Raw genomic sequence first — 22,052 nt, 5'->3', positions numbered from 1 at the left:
GTAGCAGGCCCCCAGTAGTAGTGACCCCATTAGCATGCCCCCAGTAGCAGTATGCCCCCTAGTAGTATGCCCCCCAGTAGCAATGCCCCCCAGTAGTAGTGCCCCCATTAGCAGGCCCCAGTAGTAGTGCCCCCATTAGCAGGCCCCAGTAGTAGTGCCCCCATTAGCAGTCCCCCAGTAGTAGTGCCCCCATTAGCAGGCCCCCAGTAGTAGTATGCCCCCAGTAGCAGTGCCCCCATTAGCATGCCCCCAGTAGCGGCCCCTTACAAGCACACAAATAAAATAAAAAATAAAAAACTTACCTGAATTCCCACTCCTGCCGCCGTCCACTCGGCTCTATTATGCACAGAGGGAGCCGGAAGACGGACCCTCCAACCTGGTCCTTCCGTGCAGCAGCCAATGAGAGTCTGCCTGACTCTCATTGGCTGCTATTACAAACACACAGCTGCCTACCTGTGTAGGACAGACAGCTATCACAGCGGTCTGCCCTACACTAGAGGAGCCCTGACGTCGGATTCTCTAGCGAGAATCCGACATCAGGAGGCCGCCGTTCGGCCCCGAATGGGGATCCGAGTCAGGCGGGAAACACCCGAACAGGGTTCGGGTGGACTCGGATCCCCTATGTTCGGAGCGGTTCGGATTCCACAGAATCCGAACCGCTCATCTCTAGTTAAAAGCATGCTGGCCACAGCTCCTGATCTCCATGTATGAATGAACACATAAACAGACATTACAGTTTAACAGGCACGATGATCCGCAACCCTCAGTTGAGGCAGCTGGAATCAACTGTACATTAAAATCCCTGCATAGCTGTACTGTGCCATTTTTCTTTACTATTGGGATGACAGGAGTTGCCCAAGGGCTCTAGTCCACCTTTGATAAGATTTTCTCACTTTCAGCCTGTCCAACTGTTACAGTTGCCTGGTGGTCCAGACGACCAGAATACCTTAAGGAGAGATGCAGACGCAGGCCCCAAGAATGGACATGACATGCCAGTGTCTTATGTCGCCACTCCACTTTAGCTCCCTCAAATGCTCCGACTGTCAATCACACTGCCAGTAAAATGTCACTGCAAATGACTACTGTAATGTACATTGACACATGTGCAGGATGCAGTTTACCAATAATCACTCAACTGCGTCAATATCGGCATTGGGTCCAGCTCTGAATCAGGCCCTTAGTTTCTTGCATGCAATGCAAGTGCAATTGTGGCTGACTTCAGTGCAATTCTGTATTAGCCTCATAGACATAATAGATCACTGATCTCTATGGATTGATGTGCAATGTTGTTACAGAGGATGACCATGGTGCAATAAAGCATACTGTACTTGTACCTGTGCATCCCTGCTCTTTCTTCTACTTTTGTTAGTATTGAGATTATTGTTATCCTTTATTTATAAGACATTATAAGGGTTTGCAGTGTGTTACAAAGTGCATACAAAAGTACAGTAGAAACATAACAGAACAAAAACATTATATACATGAAGGTCAATAACTACACATCTATACAAATGTAGTCACTATAAATAGAAAACCAGCGCCGGCTTAACCTACACCCCAGATGATAGGTTCAGCAGCCAGGTTACAAACCACGAAATTAAAAAAAATTCCAATTCTGAGGAGATGATGGCGCAGGTAAGGAAAGCAGGAGTATATGAGGAAAGATCAGTAGTAAATCAGGCCCTAAGTCTGTACTGTGTTGGTCAAAAAACATTTACAGTAATATTTTGTCTATTTTTCTCTTAAGCACTTGAAGCAACGTCCATCACCGCGACTCTTAGCGTCATACCTGACTTATGACAATATTCCTAAATCCTTTCTTGACAAGACCAAGGTATAGTAATCGCTTTTCTATTACTAGTTATAATCTTACATGTACAATTTTAATATATATTAGCAAATCTGGTTAATCATATGTGCAATATAGAGTCAACCACAGCTTCTTATGCTGACATTCTTTTCCTTTAATGACAAGGTTAATCATATTTATACTATTAGATGGTCGCTAACACCAACATATTTTACATTTCTATTGTTTTTTTTTTCTAAAAAGGCAAAAAGGATTGATATTATAATAAAGCTAGTTTTATTTTCTAACTTATCCTATAAAAATTAATTTCACACCTTTTCAGGAATTGTTTTAAAGCAATTAAACTAATATAGATCACAGCATTGGTAAGTGTGGAAATTTATCCACTTTGCATTATCATACATGGAACCAGGATATAAGATTACTGTGTAGCTCTCAAGACATATACACAAGCCATTGGAGACAGCAAGCAGACCTGTTGATATGTCAAAGCAGCTTGTGGGAGTTCTTGGAAAAGTCATGAACAGGTAGTAGAAACAACAGGTATTTAGGATCAAATTGTATATTCAGAACATGGGCTACAGAGGACAGGGATATAGTACGGCCTCAATATGGTTGAAGTTTAGGGCCATTTCCAATATATGTGCAGGAAAGATCTTGATTGGTTACAGACCTGCCAGCAAGCATCTGAGGTACCAGGGAAGATACCACTGGGCCTAGTGGGGAGATAATACCACCTATATATTAAATTGTAGGCATTTTTCTTACTCCAAACAATAATGTATAATTTGGCAACTCCCCCGCAAATGTCAGCCCACTCTGATGAGTCTAGAAACACGTCAAGATCAGTCTCCCATTTCACTTGAAACATATATTTCTCCTCATTTGAAGTGTGAAAGAAAGCATTATGGAGTGTCAAGATGACGTCTTTTGAAGAGTGGCCAGGAGGAAAAGTCTAACCAGCAGATACTGCTCTCTGGAGAAACCAGGAAAATCTTAAAAAGCCCCTGCTGAAGGGTAGTTATTAAGAAGCAGGATACCTGCCTCGATCCATACAGATGACATATGCAGTGAAAGGCTAGGAATGAAATCTGGGTAACTCCACATGTGAATAATTGGGGTTGGGAAATGAGATAAGTTGGCCATTTTGTTACAACACACCAAATGAACAAGGAGAGATGCAGTACAGGGTGTGCACATGCCGGATTGGGGTCTTTAGGCCTAGGGTAGCCACAGGAGGGAACATATGGGAAAATTGCCTGCCACTGCAACATTATGCAGTCAGGCTGAGTAATAATATTTTATGAAGCCTGGTAATGCCCAGGTCACCTGCTGTAGGGGACCATTGGAGGATGTGAGCCTGAATCTACATTCTCTTGCAAGACCATATAAATTGCATAACTCATTTTTGAAGTTAAGAGAGAAACGCAGAAAGGATTATAAGGGGTTAATTTACTAAGCTCCATGTCTGGTTGAGATTGCAATCACAGGTATGTTTTGGCATTTTTTAGAATTCGAAAACTTACTAAAGGCAAACTTCGGTGAGAAATCATTAAACTCTCTTTAAAACACGGGTGAAAATACAAATAAAAATAAATACACCATCTCCCAAACTCACAGGTACTTTTCATAGCCAGTAATACAACACGGGAATTTTCCAAGAATCGTGATTAGAATCACGGGTGTAATTTTAGCAAACTCGGTCCTAACTAAATGTTTCAAATAGACTACATTCTGAGCTGTGTGTTTGGCAGAAACATACACAGATCAGTGTGATATGTGTATGTTTCTGCCTTTAATTAGCCAAAATAGGGTTAAATTAATAAAAAAAAACTACATGGGGTTCCCCCACAAAAGCATAACCAGCCATGGGCTCCAGAGCCAGTCCTGGTTCTAAAAATATGGGGGACCAAACGTGTAGGGTACCTCCATATTTTATGAACCAGCACTGGGCTCTGTGGCCTGTCCTGGTTTTAAAAATAAAGGGGAAAAATGGTGTGGGGGTCCCCGTATTTATAAAATCAGCACCGGACTCAAACTAGCCGGGGTGTAATGTCGCAACCAGGGGGCCCTTTCACTGGGTCATCTTGGCCAAAGCATTAATAGTTATAGTTTATGATACCCACGCTCTGAGTTGCTTTTGTTTTGTTAAGGAGAGCAGCTGCACGTGTAGGTGATCAACCTGTTAAGTATAACAGTAGTTTAGATAATGTGCTGCGCTCTTCCTTTTTGGTGCTGTTTCTATACTTAAAGTTAGGTAAGTATTGATGTGAGAATTGAATCTCCTAAGCTCAACCAACAGTATTATGACAACCAATAAAACATAAATGGCTTTTACTAATCTTATAGGAATAAAAGGCAGATTCCAAAATCATTCATATAACATGCACGTATAATTACATATATATTAAAAGCAATATACATCATAATATAAACATGGTGCCTATATGCACAAGAAGTTCAATGGGTTTAAACTTTAAAGGTATGTTTCAACACCTGAGTCTTTATGGTGATATGTTGTTCTTGTTAAACCCAAATTTCTGGATCAGTAAATATAAAATAAAATTGAAAAAATTATTAGAAAAATGAAGGAAATTATAAATGTAGTAAAAATTAAAGAGATGAATAAAAATATATATAGAGAGGCACTGGTGTCATTGGACTTCCAGTGGGTGCTAATCCGTGGGAGGTAGTCACTGTTGAGATTGAAATCTAAGCGACGTCCCACTGATCTCAGGCTGCCTCTCCGGATCACAGGTATCTTTGTGTCCGTCTTGTTAAAGACATCTCTCAGAGTCAGGGACACAGATCAGATCACAAACATTTCCTGAAAACTACAGGCAGATTAGTAAAAGCCATTTATGTTTTATTGGTTGTTATAACTTACTGTTGGTTGAGCTTAGAAGATACAATTCTACATCAATACTTACCTCAATTTAAGTATAGAAACAGCACCAAAAAGGAAGAGCTCTGCACGTTATCTAAACTACTGGCCAAAGCATTACCATCCATATAGTATGCCCAGGCCAGGGATCTAAAAAAAATAGTTAAAAAAAAAACACAGTACACACACAATGTAGATAGTAAAATTTATTACACACTAAACACACTCACACATACTTACCTTCTTCCCGGTGATCGGTCCCCTTCTCCAGTAGTAATCCAAGGGTTTCCCTAAAAAAACAAAACTCACCTAGTCCCAGCCTTGGCAAAATAACAAACTGACTGAGCTCGGACCCCTCAGACACTGAAGAGAAGTATGTGTTTCCATATACATCTCTTCCCCAGTAAATTACATGATGGTGCGATGATGGTGGATTGTTCACAACCACTGCCGGTGTTGCAGTTTGCATGGGCACTGAAAGAGGGTGTTTTTGGACTTGCACATTTCAGCACTTGTTATCGCAGCTACGACTCTGGAAAAATATGTGCCTAATATATGTGCAAGCATAAATATGGCTTTTAAGTTTCTCCTCTGTATATGTTGACAACTACTAGGTGCGACAGTGGCTTTGCTAACTAAGGTGTCTATGTACTAAGCAGTGATAAGTGACAGAATGAAAAGTGATAAGTCTGTGATAAGTGCCAGCCAATCAGCTTCCAATTGCCATCTCACAGGCTGTGTTTGAAAAATTACAGTTGGGAGTTGATTGGCTGGCACTTATCACAGACTTATCACTGCTTAGTACATAGACCCCTTAAGCTGGCCATACACCAGACCAACTTTCTTCCAACTAATTGGTTGGTTGGAATGAAAATCCGGTAATACATGGGAGCAAATGACTATCAGCCATTTGCTCCCAAACACCGGAAAACGAATGAATGCTGTTGTTCAGACAAGTTTTGTTTTTTAAATCAAACAGATTTAACCATCTTGCCTGAAATACCTTTTTCTTGTTTTCTGGTGTTTGGGAGCAAGCGGCTGATTGTCATTTGCTCCCATACATTAACAGATTTTCATTCCAACCAACCAATCTTTTGAATTACATGATTGCTTCTTTGGTATCAAGAACAAATAGTTCAAAATACGGTGATTGCTATAAATTAATTAAGGCAACTGGAATTTTAGCCAGATTTGTGTTATTTATATATATATTTTATAGGAGTGTATTTAAACAGTTTTATGGTATATGGCCATATTTTCTATGTACTATTAAAAAATATATTGTAATTGATTTACATTGTATGTAAGAAATATTGTTTTTTCTATCTTTTTTGGTTTTGAGAGGGGTGACAATCACCTCCAAACAGGAAGCTGCAGCAAGAATTGGACGAAGGGAAGTCTGATACATACTAGATTTAGGTTGTTTTCTTTTCTTGTTATATTGTTATACACTACTGTAGTTGGATGGTTGGAGAAAAGTTGGTCTGGTGTATGGCCAGCTTTACATTCACATAATATTTGCTTTTGTAAATTGAAAGCTTACTTACACCTTGGGGGCTCTTTTCAATTTTTTTCATAAATAAACAGCATACTGGGCTCCTCCTGTATGAGAATAGAAAGCATGGGTTGCCCAATGCTGAATTATGTATGGGATCAAATAATGGTATACTCAAATCAATGTGAGTAGCCTAGTAACAATAGCGAGAGAGAAAAAGAAATGCAAACACAAAACTAGGCAATGATGGACACAGCAATTAGTGTACAGTAGTGAATTGTTCTAACTTGGTATTTAAAGGCCCTATAGCAAAAGTATGTAAGGGCTCCTATGTACTGTACCACCCAATGGTGAAAAATGTATATAACACATATAACTCTGACAAGATGCCCCCCCTCACCCCCCCAAGCTCTGGGCACCATAGCAGCTGCACCCCTTGCACCTATGGTAGTTATGCCCCTGTAATAGTGTGATATCCTCAAAACCCACAATGTAATATTATATATATTGCACATATATCATCAAAATTTATCATCAGACAGGCTTCTAATCCTCTTGGTTTATTTTCAAGCTTCTCTCAGTTGATTGGCAGGAGAAGAATTATTTGCAGGTGTCGGAGAGTTGGAACATGTTCTAAATAGCCTGGATCCATGTCTCACTATCAAAAATTATTTCCTATGGGAAAATTAACTTTCTCTTCATATTGTATCAACTAAGGCTAGTGGCCCAAAGAATATTTACAGTTAACATGAAATTCCACTGGTTGAACAGGATGTAGTCAACAGACCGGCGGTCTAAATGCCACCGGTCTATATCCCGACTGCTAAAGCCAGACGGGGACTTATGATAGGCGTCGAAATACTACACCTATCTTACTCCTGATGCCGGCAGACAGACACACGCCGGACAGGGTGGGTGTCTTAGCACTTAGCCGTGGGGGCGGGGTTTAGGCTAGGGGAAGATGGGTTAGGGTGAGGTGCCCCCCCCGAGATGGTTAGGTATAGGGTGCGAGAAGAGGGTGTTAGGTTTAGGCACCTCCCGGGGGGGACATAGGGTTAGGCACCACCCAGAGTTTTAGGGTTTGGCACCACTACAGGAGTGTTAGGGTTAGGGGAGGGAGAGGGGAGAGTTAGGGTACTTGCCAGCACTAGTTGGCATCTTGTTCTGTCAGGCTTCTCCTGTCAGGATTTCATACTCATTCCGGCCGAACACCTAACTACCTTTAATAACTGTGAAAAAATTATCTTGGTGGCTCCTTTAAGGGTTGTTCTCTGGTACATGCCTCTAGTGTTCTATAAACATGAGTAGATGAAGAAGTTCTTTCTTACATGAACTGCAATATTTTGCTGCAATCACAGTAATAACATGTTATATGTGGTCTAATCTGATTATATAAATTACTATGTAACCTACTTTACTAAATGTCTATTCTCTTTTGTTACAGATCTTGGTGATTCTTCGGAACCCAAAAGACACAGCAGTGTCATATTACCATTTCTCAAACAGCAATCCTTTGCTTCCTACATACAGCTCTTGGGACTTGTTTTTCAAAGACTTTATAAGTGGAAACAGTAAGTTATCCATACGCTTATTGCATCATTAGGTGTAGAAACATTAGTGGCACTATTTCAATGGATAGCTTTTGAATGCATGTAACTAGAGATGAGCGCAGACTCCTATGTTTTGATTTTGGCATAATCACCCTCAAATGTTATGGCTTTGGTTTTGGCAAAACCATCCTCAAGTGTTTTGGTTCAGTTTCGGTTTTGGATTTCTTTAAAATGAAAATTGATAAAAACAGCTTTTAGATCCGAGATCCGAACTTACGGGTAGATCCTAGCCAGGACTCGGGTCTTCTTGGGAACCCAAAGGTGATCTGAGCCAGGACGCAGTTCAACTTGGAACCCCAAAGTTTGCATGTGTTCGGTTTTCAGCAATACCACACCGCTCATCTCTAGTTGTAACATAAATACATTGCGCTATTTTAAACACTCCAGGTAGATGGTAGTCAGGGTTTTGGATGTCCTTGTGTGTAGTGGCTGCGTCCTGCACTATGCACTTACCAATAGGCTGCAATGTCCATCCTGGTGTATGCACTCCAGAACTTCAACCCAGTTGGCTCCACCCTTATGCTGGGATATCCTTGCTCTGCACTCGGTGGTGGTTCTCTAGTGGGGTGGCTGAAATCACCACAAGTCCAGCAGAATCTTCTGTCCTTGTTTGTGCTGAGGCCTGGAGCAGAGATAACTACCTCCAGGTAGCGGAGGTGATAGCAGCTGCGATGGCGGCGGTCACATGTCCTCTCATGGAGGTGTGGTTCAACCCTGATGCTAGTGTGCTATTGGTCTGCTGTCTCCCCCTTCTCCATTGTCTCAAGACAAACGTCTCCCTTTGAGGCTCTTAGATCTGGCCCCTTCAGCCTAATTGGCCTTATGAATAATACTGACCTGTCCATCTGCTTTCTTGTTACTACCCTTGACTCCAGTTTTGCTTTAACAGACGGCAGAATCAAAGGTGACAAGATATGTTGTGCTTCACATACTCATAGTTCTGCATCCAAAATGTGCCTCACTTCCTCTTTAATAATCACCTCTCACTCCCCCCTACAATATTTTCCCTACCCTGGAATACTCCACCATGTTCAAACACTCCTCCAGACTGTCTGAAAGCTAACCTGAGCTACAACACTTCCGGCAGCATTCGATCCCGGCAGCGTTAGGCAGACAAATGAAGATATCCCGGGAGCGGTAGCCCGATAGCTCTGGAAATCCTGATCGTTTGTAGGTGAGTACTTACTAACCTAACCCCCCTAACCCTAAACCTCCTTAGGGGTGCCTAACCCTAACCTCCCCCCCTGTGCCTAACCCTAATCCCCCCTCTAAGTGCCTAACCCTAACCTCCCCCTTCCCCACTGCCTAAACCCCCAGGGGGGGTGCCTAACCCTAACCTCCCCCCGGGGAGCCTAACCTTAACCCACCTTCCCCCTAGCCTCACCCTAACCCTTACGGGGGGTGTCTATCCCTAAGTCCCCCCCGGGAGCCCTAAACCTAACCCCCCCCGCGGCTGTCCGCTCGCCGCGCCCAGTGTCGGAAAAATGACAGGCGTCTAGATTTAGACGCCTGTCATTTAACCCTCGCCGGGATAAAGCAATCAGGAAGCCGGCTGTCGGGCTGACGCCAGCCGGCTTCCCGATTTGCATCCCCCACCTATACTTTTCACTCTAATGCACCAACTATAATATCTCCTCTGTGAGACAAACTTGCTCCTCTTGTCTCAACTCTCACCATTTGTTTTCAGGTTTGTATTTATTTTTTACTTTGTATGTGCTTTTTTGAAGTACGCTCCACATAGTGGGGAAAATGGAGCAAACGAGCTCTGTGACAACTTACAAATCATCATCATCAACAACAGTAATAAAATGTATTGTATGTGCAGAGGGTAATCACTGACACCCTGTGTTAATATACTGTACATACGGCAGTTAAGAACATTGAGCAGTTTTAGAATATTTTCAAAGATGGCTAATTATCTGTTTGATCCTTTCTTAAAGCTTGTTTGCATGTGTCCTCTATTATAGTAATTTATGGGTCATATTTTGATCATGCGCTCAGCTTGGAGAAACATATTGATGATGGGAATATACTTGTACTGACATTTGAAGATATGAAATTGGTGAGTGTTTGCTATATAGTATGTCATTCTACAGCACTAGTAACCATGACAGATATTCTAATGATTAGAGCACAACACATATACAGATGTCACATACAGCAAGCCTCAATACGTCATGCAGTACAAGATGCCTGGTGTGGGTGAGCCACGCTGAGTGGTGTAGCATAGCAACTTTTTCTTTAAATTTGCATCTTATACGAACCGCAAACGCAGCAAAATACCACTCAGTCTGTAGCAGAGACGTGACTTTAATCTCACACACGCTGATGTACAAATGACACAAATCAAATGATCAATGGCATCTCGTTAAGCTATTCTGTTGTAACCAGGTTAAAGGATTAGAGAAAAAGGTTAAAGTAATAAAAATTCATATGTGAGGTAATCTATTAATAATTAATTTCATAGTCTATAGTACAAATATATATGAATAGCAATTCATGATTTCTATATATGAAATGGTTACTTTGAGGTAAAATGTACAGTATGTACAAATTATATTATGTTTCATGTATTTATATGACAGTTTATGTGGTACTCTTTTCTCTGTAGTGGGGATGTGCCCAAGTGTGTGGGATGCACATGCATAGGAAAAGAAGGGGCAGAGTGATATGACTGGGTAAAGGAAGGGCAGGTACAGATACTGGGATATAACAGCTGTCAGCAGCTGCTGACAATTAGTCTGGTGTTCCCTTGCTTGATTCCCCACCTCCCTGTGTCTCAGGCAGCGGAGTCACGGTGGGCTGCTAGGCACAGGGGGGTGTAGCCAGTGATGAGGCATTAGCGGCAGCTGTCAGCTGAGTGACAGCAATCTCATTCTGTGAGAGTACTGAATCTGCAGTTAACCACAGAGTGTGATGGCTTACCATATCTGTATTGCGCAAGGAACACAGTCAGCCTTAATAATTGTAATTTCATTGCTTTTTTTATTTTGAGTGGCACAAATTCAGTAGGTTTTGTGAAATTTCAGATCATGTCTAAGAAGCCTTAATGGGACATGTAAAACCGTAAGGTTTTTTGTCTATGGAATTTCATAGATATTTTAAAATGTATTAACTATCAGGGTTTGGATGAGCAAACCAGGACACCTGCATGGTAGAAGGGCACAAAATGGTACACTAACGCGGAAGAGGGGACAGCACACATGAGGTGGTTTGGGAGGTGCAGAGCGTGAGACGGCTATAGGCGTTTGGGGTAGCAGCAGCGGTGGTGCAGAGCAGTGTCAGCAGTGCAGAGCAAAGGGGGCATCAGCGGGCGACAGAGGAGAAAATAAAATCAATAAGTCACAGATGCACGAACACAGCAGTGAGATCCATCTACGCATCTATGTTAAAAATTGAATGTGTAAAATAAAAAAAGCCACAACCAGCCAGTACTGGTTGTGCTAAATACAGGGGACAAATGACATAGAGGTCCCCTGTATGAAGCACAACCAGCACCAGGCTTTTCAGAACCAGCCCTGGTTGCCAAAATACAGGGGACAAATGACATAGGGGTTCCCCGTATTCAGTGCAACCAGCACTGGGCTCTGAGCTGGCCCTGGTTCTGGAAATACAGGGGGAAAAAATGCATAGGGTCCCCCTGTATTTAGCAGAACAAGCACCAGACTCTTTCTAGTGGGGGGGGTGATGCCAGAGCCAGGAGAGCCCTTTCACCGGGCCCCCCAGCTGAAGCATCACCCCTGACCGCTAGTCAGCTTAGGCCAGGGATCCCTGGGGAGATGGGGACCACCTCAATAAAGGGGTTCTCCTCTCCAGGGCACCCCAGACCCAGGCTGATAGCCCAGAGCTATCCCCAGCACCCATGGGCAGTGGGTGCTGTGTTGATTGTGTTGTGCGGTACATATGAAAATATAATTATTGTCTTTTGCAGTAGTACTACAGGTCCCAGCAGGCATCCCTGCATACTGGCACTTGGAGAACCACAAGTACCAGCAGGTGGGGCATTAAGGGCCTGCTGGTACCTATAGTACCCCTGCAAAAGAAATATTAAAATAAAAAAAGACAATTTTTTTAAAGTATTTTATTTTGCCACATCTTCACCTGGGGGCCGGCAGTCTTTTAGCTCTTTTACATGGCTGCCGCTTCCCCCAGGACTTCTACGGTGTCTTCACCTGGAGGGGGGCGGGCACCGCCCACCCAGGGCTTCCGCGGCATCTTCTTGCTTCAGCTAGTCTTCTCTCCAACTCCCCAGCCAACGACTGACTGGACGGGGCCTCGTGCTGGCTGTACATAAGCCAGCCAAGGGGGCGGGGTGATGACATCACGAGCCGTGATTGGCTCGCAGTGGCCATCTTTGAATTTTAAAAATGGCGCTGAATGTTATATGGTAATGTAAAATTGTAATTACTGTCTGTAGACACAGATATAATATACTGTAGTTTTGTAAAGTGAATGTGTATATCTGACCTGTCTTATATAAAAGTTAACCTGATCTAATACTGTCTATTTATTACTTACCTGGAGAGGGTGGAGCACGGATTTCATATGTATGGAGTAGCCTACAAGAAAAGAAAAGACAGGTGGTATAAACAAAATTGTGTTAAACCCAGATTATATTTTTGCATTGTTGTGCACTATACATTAGAGATGAGCGGGTTTGGATTTCAGAGATCCGAACCCACCCGAATTTAGCAGATCTGAGTCGGATCCAAGCAGGCTCGGGGTTTCCCGCCTGACTCAGATCTCAAAACCGAGACAAAACCATAGATTCTGAAATCTCGCGGTTCGTGAGCTTACGTCTCTATGATCAATGTAGTATATAGGGACCACGCAGCGGACGCTATTTCACTCTGGCTGTGGAGACTGAAAAAGGAGGGTGGGTAGTGTAGGGCTGGGAAAGTTGCTGGTGTTGTTTGGTGTTGTGCTGTCTGCTGTGTCCTGGGCTGGTGCACTGCTGATCCATTCTGGGCTGGTGCTGTCTGCTGTGTCCTTGGCTTGGTGCTGCTGATCCATTCTGGTCTGGTGCTGTCTGCTGTGTCCTGGGCTGGTGGTGCTGTGCTGTCTGCTGTGTCCTGGGCTGGTGCTGCTGATCCATTCTGGGCTGTGCTGTCTGCTGTGTCCATCTGGGCTGGTGCAGAATACATCTGGGCTCTGCCGAGTCCATCTGGTTCCAAGTTCTGGACTCAAAAAAAAAAAAAAAAAAGTAAAAAAACCCCACAACAATAAAAGTGTCGACTTGTGTCATATTTTTCTGTGTGTCCGTGCATGTTTTTCTTAACCGCACAAGATCCAGCCAGCAACGCAAATTGCAACCTAGTGCTGCCCGACTCCTGTTGTGATCAATCGGTGCTTTGGGCTCAAGTTCTGGAGCTGAAAAAAAATAAAAATCAATTGTCTTTTTTTGATCTTTTACTGTCTGTGTCTGTGTGCGTGTGTGTTAGGCTTAACCGCACAAGATCCAGCCAGCAACACAAGTTGCAACCTAATGCTGCCTGAGTACAGTCGTGATCAATCGGTGCTCTGAGCTCAAGTTCTGGAGCTGAAAAAAAATAAAAATCAATTGTCTTTTTTTGTCTAATATTTCTGTGTGCGTGCATGGCTGCACGTGTGTAAATTTTGTAACCTCACCTTGGCTACACTATTGGTGCTTGTGACACTGCTTCAAGACCGCAGAAAATATGGAGGGCTGTCACATGACAGGAGAGCAAGGCCAAGAAGCACATGTTGTAGCTGCCGCCAGCAGTGCAAGGCCGTCAACTTCCTCGTCCTCTATGAAGGCCCATGTCCCAGGGCTTAAGTCACGCCATCGATATGGTAAAGCTACTTGTACTGAGAAAAAAATTTTTTTAAGAAAAAAAAATTGAAAGGAAATTTGCCTTTAGATAAACAAAAAATTGGCAATATGCCCTTCACTACACAAAGTGGCAAGGAAAGGATAAGGCCTTGGCCTTTTTTTAGGAAGACTGCTGATTCTGATAGCCCTTCGGAAAAAACAACTGTGTGCCCTTAGAAATCGAAATCACAAATCCCCAAGGAGAGTGCAAGTGTGTCCGCGGTTGCCATGTGTGAGCCAGACCTAAATACTAGTGTACTGGAGGATCCTCCAAGTTCCAACATTTGTGTGCCCTCTGTAAATGTGGGGAAGGGCAGTCAACATCTTGCAGACATTGGGCCTGATTCAGACCCACTCGCGAGCGGCTGTCCGCTCGCAAGTGGGTCGATGTTATGGACTGAGCATGCGCACGACGGAGGGAGCTCCGTCGTGCGCATGCGCCAGACGCGACGAGCGAAGGAAAGTCCTTCGCTCGTTGTGTCCGATCAAAGGGGGCGTGCTGTCAATGTTGATTGACAGCACGCCCCCTTTGGTGGGCGTGCCGGGGGCGTGCCTCCCTGACAGGGGCGTTCCCACGGGAACGCCTCCGTCAAAAGTCGGCCCACTGACATCACTAGTGATGTCAGTGGGAGTGATTTTGGCTCTGATAGAGCCAAAATCACTCCGGAGCTTGCGGTTGAAAACCTCAACCGCAGGCTCCGGCTCGCAATTTCGATGGTCGCGATGGTCACGACCATCGCGGCCATCACAATGCACGCTCGTATAGCCTGTGGGTGGTGACCCACAGCTATACGAGCGTCCAGGAGGACGCTCCATGAAAATGGAGCCCGGCCCTCATTCAGAGCGTGCGCTCTGCTCAGAGCGTACGGCTCTGAATGAGGGCCATAGTCTGTGGAATTGCACATGGAGGAGGATATTTGGTAGTTGAAGGCGCTAAGGATGATGAGGATGTTGATGATGAAGATGTTGGTGATGAGGATGTTGATGCAGAGGATGTCCTTTGTGTAAGTAAGGCAACAACTGTTGCCCATGGATTGAAAAAGCCAAACCCCATTGTTGTCATGCCGGAACAAAAGACAAAAAAATCTACTTCTCACGTGGAATTATTTCCACCCTGATCCGGACAACAGTTGTCAAGCCATATATGACCGTTGCCATGCAAGAGTGAGTAGAGGGAGGGACCTAAACCACCTAGGAACCTCTTCCTTGTTACGTCACTTGGAGCGCATTCATCAAATATCAAAGTGTACATCACCAAGTTCCAGAACTCAAAACGTAACAAGTCCAGTGTCACCTACCTGCTCCCTCTCTGTGAGATCCAAGTGCCTTCGATCTCCAACACCAACACCTGCATTATCAACATCCTCATTCGTCATCGGGAGTAGTCCTGCTGCATACAATGTTGGTATTCAAAGCTTGATTGACTCCTCTCCTATCCGTGATTCCTCAGAAGGATCCTTGATGACTATGCCTGTTGCTGCTGCTGTTCCTGTGAGTGGATCTTCATCCTAGAAGGGGATCAGGAGGAAGACTACTTGTAGTGTATCCTCCAAAAAACAATTAACTGTCAAACAGTCGTTTGCAAGGGCAAACAAGTATGACAGCAATCACATAGTTGCACAGCGGATTACTGACGCCATAACAGCTATGCTGGTATTAGATGTGCATCCATTATCCGCCGTTACCGCAGTGGGGTTTCAACAGTTAATTGAGGTCATGTGTCCTCGCTACCAGATCCCTTCTAGATCCCACTTCGCTAGAACAGCAATTCCAAATCTGTACAAGGACATTAAAAAAAACCTTATTAATGTCCTCAGAAATGCCGTACCCACTGTCCACTTGACCACTGATATGTGGACAAGTGGGACAGGGCACATTAAGGATTACATGACTGTGACAGCCCACTGGGTAGATATATTGTCTACAACAGCAACAGCAACATCTACCAAAAGACAGCTGATACAAAGGCAGGCTACTCTTTGTATAACTGGTTTCACTAAGAGGCATACCGCTGAGAACCTCTTAGGAAAATCATTGCTAAATGGCTTACCCCACTTGGACTCTCCTCGGGATTTGTGATTTCGGACAATGCCACCAATATTGTGAGAGCATTACATCTGGGCGAATTCCAACACGTCCCATGTTTTGCTCACACAATTAATTTGGTGGTGCATCATTTTTAAAATAATGACAGGGGCGTGCAGGAGATGCTTTCCGTGGCCCGCAAAATATCCGGACATTTTAGACATTCGGCAAACGCTTGTCGAAGATTGCATGACCAGCAGGTACAGTTAAATTTGCCCTGCCATCAGCTGAAGCAAGAGGTAGTAACTCGGTGGAATTCTACCCTCTATATGCTTCAGCGGATGGAGGAACAGCAAAAGGCCACCCAGGGCTATTCAACGGCCTATGACATAGGCCGTGGAGGGGGAATGCACCTCACTCAAGCGCAGTGGAGAATAATTTTCGTGTTGTGCAAGGTTCTCAAACCCTTTGAACTTACCACACGTGAAGTTAGTTCAGACACCGCCAGCTTGTGTCATGTCATTCCCCTCATCAGACTTTTGCAAAAACAGCTGGAGAAACTGAAGGAGGAGATGAAATGGAGCGACTGCGCAAAACATGTCAGACTGGTGGATCAAGCCCTTGATTCAAGTCAATATATTGAAATCTGAAAAATATATTTTGGCGACCATTCTGGATCCTAGGTTTAAGTTGTTTTATGGGGGTCCAAACAAACCAATCATTTCAGCCACAATTGGCAGTCCTTGTCACTGAAATGATTGGTTTGTTAAACTGTCCTGTTTCGTATACAACATAAGGATGGGTGGTAGGGCCCAAGGACTATTCCAACTTGCACCTTTTTCCATTCCATTATGTGCTAGTTGGGGCATTGCTGTCTGATATTTTAAATTAAAGGCTGTACCAATGAATTTAGTTTTATTAATTATTCAGCCAGGGGCTGCACCCAATGAAATAGTTTTTTAATTTATTATCAATTTTACAGCCAGGGGCTGCACCAATGAATTTCTTTTTATTAATTATTCAGCCAGGGGCTGCACCCAATGAATTGTTTTTTAATCAATTTATTATTAATTTTATAACCAGGGGCTGCACCAACTGTCAACTATCATCTTTGCACAGTCCTCAACTCTATTAATAATTATATCAATCAGTTTTGAGCCAGCAAGCTGGATGTAACCTTTTGGCCCTATAACTAGATGAAAAAAAATCAATATTGTGAGCTGTTAGGTGGTCAAAATTGACTGGAAACGAGTGGAAATAAATGTTACTGAGGTTATTAATACTGTAGGACAAAAAAAGACCCATTATATGTGATTTTAGCTGTTTTTTTATTTTTTAAGAAAAAATCCAGATCCAAAACCAAAACACAAAAACAAAACACGGGAGGTGAGGTTTTGGCAAAACCAATTCAGATCCAGAACCAGGGGAGATCCAGGACCTCATTCAGAGTCGGTCGTTGCGGCCGTACGGTCATACGCCACCGATGTTCGCTAAACTGCGCATGCGTAAAGTTCGAAATGCGCGTGCGCAAACTAGCTCTTACGATCAGAAATATCTCTCTCCTTGAACACAGCCAGGTCGTTAGTTTGAGTGACAGAATGAGGCATATGTGGGTGGTAACAGGGGAAGGTGCTTGAAAACGGGGGAGTGGAGATCCGAACACAGGCGTGCCTAATTATGCGAACGGCATTTTATGGGAGTGCATAATTAACAAAGTAGTGTCATAGCACATGTGACATGGGAGGTTTTAACACTGACATGATCGTAGTGCTTAAGAGAGGGTATGGTCAACCTTAAGCTCTATGACCAGCTCTGATGGTTCCCGATGGTCTCGATTAATCCTTATATGCCCGGAGATGACGTGTAATGCGTACGAGAAAGGGGCGTATTTTTTTGTCTTCTGGCCGCATCCTCCCCTTGGTCGTCCAGCTACCGATCCGACCTGAAGGACGCAAATTTCGAGTGCATCATTTGCAAATCCGGCCCCTTTTCCCTTACGACCGTGCGGCCGCAACGACCGACTCTGAATGAGGTCCCCAGATCCAAAACACAGGGGTCGGCGCACGTCTCTACTATACATCATTCTCATAAGTAGGGACCATTTTTGCTGGATTTGGATTTGGTTCTAATTCGTCGTCCGTCGTCCGACTTTGGATTTGGATTTGCCAAACTGCGGTGACTGGCTTTGGATTTGGATTTGGATTTTTTTTTACAAAAATTTACAAAAAAAGCTAAAATCACATAAATTGGGCTTTTTTTTCTTCCTAGAGTATTATTAACCTCAATAACCTTAATTTCCAGTCAATTTAGACCACCTCACAGTTTAAATTATAGTTTTCACCATTATTTGCCAACGGTTGCAGTGAGCTGACTGGTTACCAAGCGACAAAGCAGCGGCACAGACACCACAGTTTAAATCACATCTATGACTCATTGCCACACAGCAGTGGCAGAAATGAAAAGTAGTGCACCCACCCAGTGGGGTACGGCCAGCAGAATCACAGTACTTGTTTACAAAATGGGCTACGGCCCAAGGAGTCACAGTGCACAATCTTATTCAAATCACACCGCACATAGTGTCCCTGATTCACATTACACCATAAAGTAGTGTCTCTTATTTATGTTACGACACACAGTAGTGCCCCTTTTACACAATGCTCACAGTAGTGACCCTTTTACACAATGCCCACAGTAGTGACCCTTATACACAAAGCCCACAGTAGTAGTGCCACTTATACAATGCCCCAGGCAGTGGTGTCCCTTACACAATGCCCCCAGTAGTGGTGCCCCCTATGCAGTCCCCTTAGTAGTAGGGCCCCCTATGTAGTGCCCCCAGTAGTAGTATGCCCCCAGTAGCAGTGCCCCCATTAGCAGGTCCCCAGTAGTTGTGCCCCCATTAGCATGCCCCCAGTAGTATGCCCCAGTAGCAGTGCCCCCAGTAGCAGGCCCCCAGTAGTAGTGCCCCCATTAGCAGGCCCCCAGTAGTATGCCCCCAGTAGCAGTGCCCCCAGTAACATGCCCCCAGTAGTAGTGCCCCCATTAGCAGGCCCCCAGTAGTAGTGCCCCCATTAGCAGGCCCCCAGTAGTAGTATGCCCCCAGTAGTAGTGTACCCCCCAGTAGTAGTGCCCCCATTAGCAGGTCCCCAGTAGTAGTGCCCCCATTAGCAGGCCCCCAGTAGTAGTATGCCCCCCAGTAGTAGTGCCCCCATTAGCAGGCCCCAGTAGTAGTTCCCCCATTAGCAGGCCCCCAGTAGTAGTATGCCCCAGTAGTAGTGCGCCCTCCAGTAATAGTGCCCCCATTAGCAGCTCCCCAGTAGTAGTGCCCCCATTAGCAGGCCCCCAGTAGTATGCCCCCAGTAGTAGTATGCCCCCAGTAGCAGTGCCCCCATTAACATGCCCCCAGCAGTATGCTTCCCCGTAGTATGCCTCCCGTAGCAGGCCCCCCAGTAGTATGCCCCCCGTAGCAGGCCCCCAGTAGTAGTGCCCCCATTAGCATGCCCCCCAGTAGCAGTGCCCCCAGTAGTATGTCCCCCAGTAGTAGTGCCCCCATAAGCATGCCCCCAGTAGTATGCCCCCAGTAGCAGGCCCCCAGTAGTAGTGCCCCCAGTAGTAGTATGCCCCCCAGTAGTAGTGCCCCCATTAGCATGCCCCCAGTAGTATGCCCCCCAGTAGTAGTGCCACCTTTAGTAGTGCCCCCAGTAGTAGTATGTCCCCTAGTAGTATGCCCCCAGTAGCAGGCCCCCAGTAGTAGTGCCCCCAGTAGCATGCCCCCAGTAGTAGTATGCCCCCCAGTAGCAGTGCCCCCAGTAGCAGGCCCCCAGTAGTAGTGCCCCCATTAGCATGCCCCCAGTAGCAGTGCCCCCAGTAGCAGTGCCCCCAGTAGTATGCCCCCCAGTAGTGTGCCCCCAGTAGTAGTATGCCCCCAGTAGCAGGCCCCCAGTAGTAGTGCCCCCAGTAGCATGCCCCAGTAGTAGTATGCCCCCCAGTAGCAGTGCCCCCATTAGCATGCCCCCAGTAGGAGTGCCCCCATTAGCAGGCCCCCAGTAGTAGTATGCCCCCCAGTAGCAGGGCCCCCAGTAGTAGTGCCCCCATTAGCATGCCCCCAGTAGTATGCCCCCCAGTAGTAGTGCCCCCAGTAGTAGTATGTCCCCTAGTAGTATGCCCCCAGTAGCAGGCCCCCAGTAGTAGTGCCCCCAGTAGCATGCCCCCAGTAGTAGTATGCCCCCCAGTAGCAGTGCCCCCAGTAGCAGGCCCCCAGTAGTAGTGCCCCCAGTAGTATGCCCCCCAGTAGCAGTGCCCCCAGTAGTAGTGCCCCCAGTAGTATGCCCCCCAGTAGTAGTGCCACCCTTAGTAGTGCCCCCAGTAGTAGTATGCCCCCAGTAGTAGTGCCCCCAGTAGTAGTGCCCCCAGTAGCATGCCCCAGTAGTAGCAGTGCCCCCCAGTAGCAGTGCCCCCATTAGCATGCCCCCAGTAGTATGCCCCCCAGTAGGAGTGCCCCCATTAGCAGGTCCCCAGTAGTAGTGCCTCCATTAGCAGGCCCCCAGTAGTAGTATGCCCCCCAGTAGCAGTGCCCCCAATAGCATGCCCCCAGTAGCACCCCCTTACAAACACACATAAAAAAAAAGAAAAAAAAAAACTTACCTGAATCCCCGCTCCTGCCACCATCCGCTCTACTCTGCTCTATTACGCGCGGAGGGAGCCGGAAGACGGAGCTCATGAGTGAGCTCCAACCGGTCTCCTCTGTGCAGCAGCCAATGAGAGTCTGCCTGACTCTCATTGGCTGCTATTACAAACACACAGCTGCCACTGGTGTGTTTGTGTCTGTGTAGGGCAGACCGATATCACAGCGGTCTGCCCTACACTAGAGGAGCCCTGATGTCTGATTCTCTCGCGAGAATCTGACATCAGGCGGCCGCCGTTCGGCCCCGAATGGGGATCCGAGTCAGGCGGGGAACACACGAACAGGGTTCGGGTGGACTCGGATCCCCTATGTTCAGAGTGGTTCAGATTCCACAGAATCCGCTAAGGATGATGAGGATGTTGATGATGAAGATGTTGGTGATGAGGATGTTGATGCAGAGGATGTCCTTTGTGTAAGTAAGGCAACAACTGTTGCCCATGGATTGAAAAAGCCAAACCCCATTGTTGTCATGCTGGAACAAAAGACAAAAAAATCTACTTCTCACGTGGAATTATTTCCACCCTGATCCGGACAACAGTTGTCAAGCCATATATGACCGTTGCCATGCAAGAGTGAGTAGAGGGAGGGACCTAAACCACCTAGGAACCTCTTCCTTGTTACGTCACTTGGAGCGCATTCATCAAATATCAAAGTGTACATCACCAAGTTCCAGAACTCAAAACGTAACAAGTCCAGTGTCACCTACCTGCTCCCTCTCTGTGAGATCCAAGTGCCTTCGATCTCCAACACCAACACCTGCATTATCAACATCCTCATTCGTCATCGGGAGTAGTCCTGCTGCATACAATGTTGGTATTCAAAGCTTGATTGACTCCTCTCCTATCCGTGATTCCTCAGAAGGATCCTTGATGACTATGCCTGTTGCTGCTGCTGTTCCTGTGAGTGGATCTTCATCCTAGAAGGGGATCAGGAGGAAGACTACTTGTAGTGTATCCTCCAAAAAACAATTAACTGTCAAACAGTCGTTTGCAAGGGCAAACAAGTATGACAGCAATCACATAGTTGCACAGCGGATTACTGACGCCATAACAGCTATGCTGGTATTAGATGTGCATCCATTATCCGCCGTTACCGCAGTGGGGTTTCAACAGTTAATTGAGGTCATGTGTCCTCGCTACCAGATCCCTTCTAGATCCCACTTCGCTAGAACAGCAATTCCAAATCTGTACAAGGACATTAAAAAAAACCTTATTAATGTCCTCAGAAATGCCGTACCCACTGTCCACTTGACCACTGATATGTGGACAAGTGGGACAGGGCACATTAAGGATTACATGACTGTGACAGCCCACTGGGTAGATATATTGTCTACAACAGCAACAGCAACATCTACCAAAAGACAGCTGATACAAAGGCAGGCTACTCTTTGTATAACTGGTTTCACTAAGAGGCATACCGCTGAGAACCTCTTAGGAAAATCATTGCTAAATGGCTTACCCCACTTGGACTCTCCTCGGGATTTGTGATTTCGGACAATGCCACCAATATTGTGAGAGCATTACATCTGGGCGAATTCCAACACGTCCCATGTTTTGCTCACACAATTAATTTGGTGGTGCATCATTTTTAAAATAATGACAGGGGCGTGCAGGAGATGCTTTCCGTGGCCCGCAAAATATCCGGACATTTTAGACATTCGGCAAACGCTTGTCGAAGATTGCATGACCAGCAGGTACAGTTAAATTTGCCCTGC

At 45.3% G+C, this 22,052-nt stretch overlaps 1 protein-coding gene across 1 annotated transcript in view; it reads left to right on the top strand.

Moving 5' to 3' along the window:
* LOC148521938 (sulfotransferase 6B1-like) overlaps nucleotides 1–22,052 on the top strand; it is a 45,334-nt gene that overhangs the window by 11,700 nt on the left and 11,582 nt on the right. The window contains exons 3-5 of the mRNA XM_088474502.1: nucleotides 1,748–1,834; nucleotides 7,634–7,760; nucleotides 9,767–9,861. Coding sequence (XP_088330628.1) covers nucleotides 1,748–1,834; nucleotides 7,634–7,760; nucleotides 9,767–9,861 — 309 coding nt within the window. The remainder of the gene's footprint in view (nucleotides 1–1,747; nucleotides 1,835–7,633; nucleotides 7,761–9,766; nucleotides 9,862–22,052) is intronic.

The sequence above is a fragment of the Taudactylus pleione genome, unplaced genomic scaffold, assembly GCF_031769625.1.
Source record: "Taudactylus pleione unplaced genomic scaffold, aTauple2 ptg000154l, whole genome shotgun sequence".
NCBI classification, from domain to species: Eukaryota; Metazoa; Chordata; class Amphibia; order Anura; family Myobatrachidae; genus Taudactylus; species Taudactylus pleione.
The sequence above is the reverse complement of the archived record's forward strand: the minus strand, read 5'-3'. Positions and strand labels throughout refer to the sequence as shown.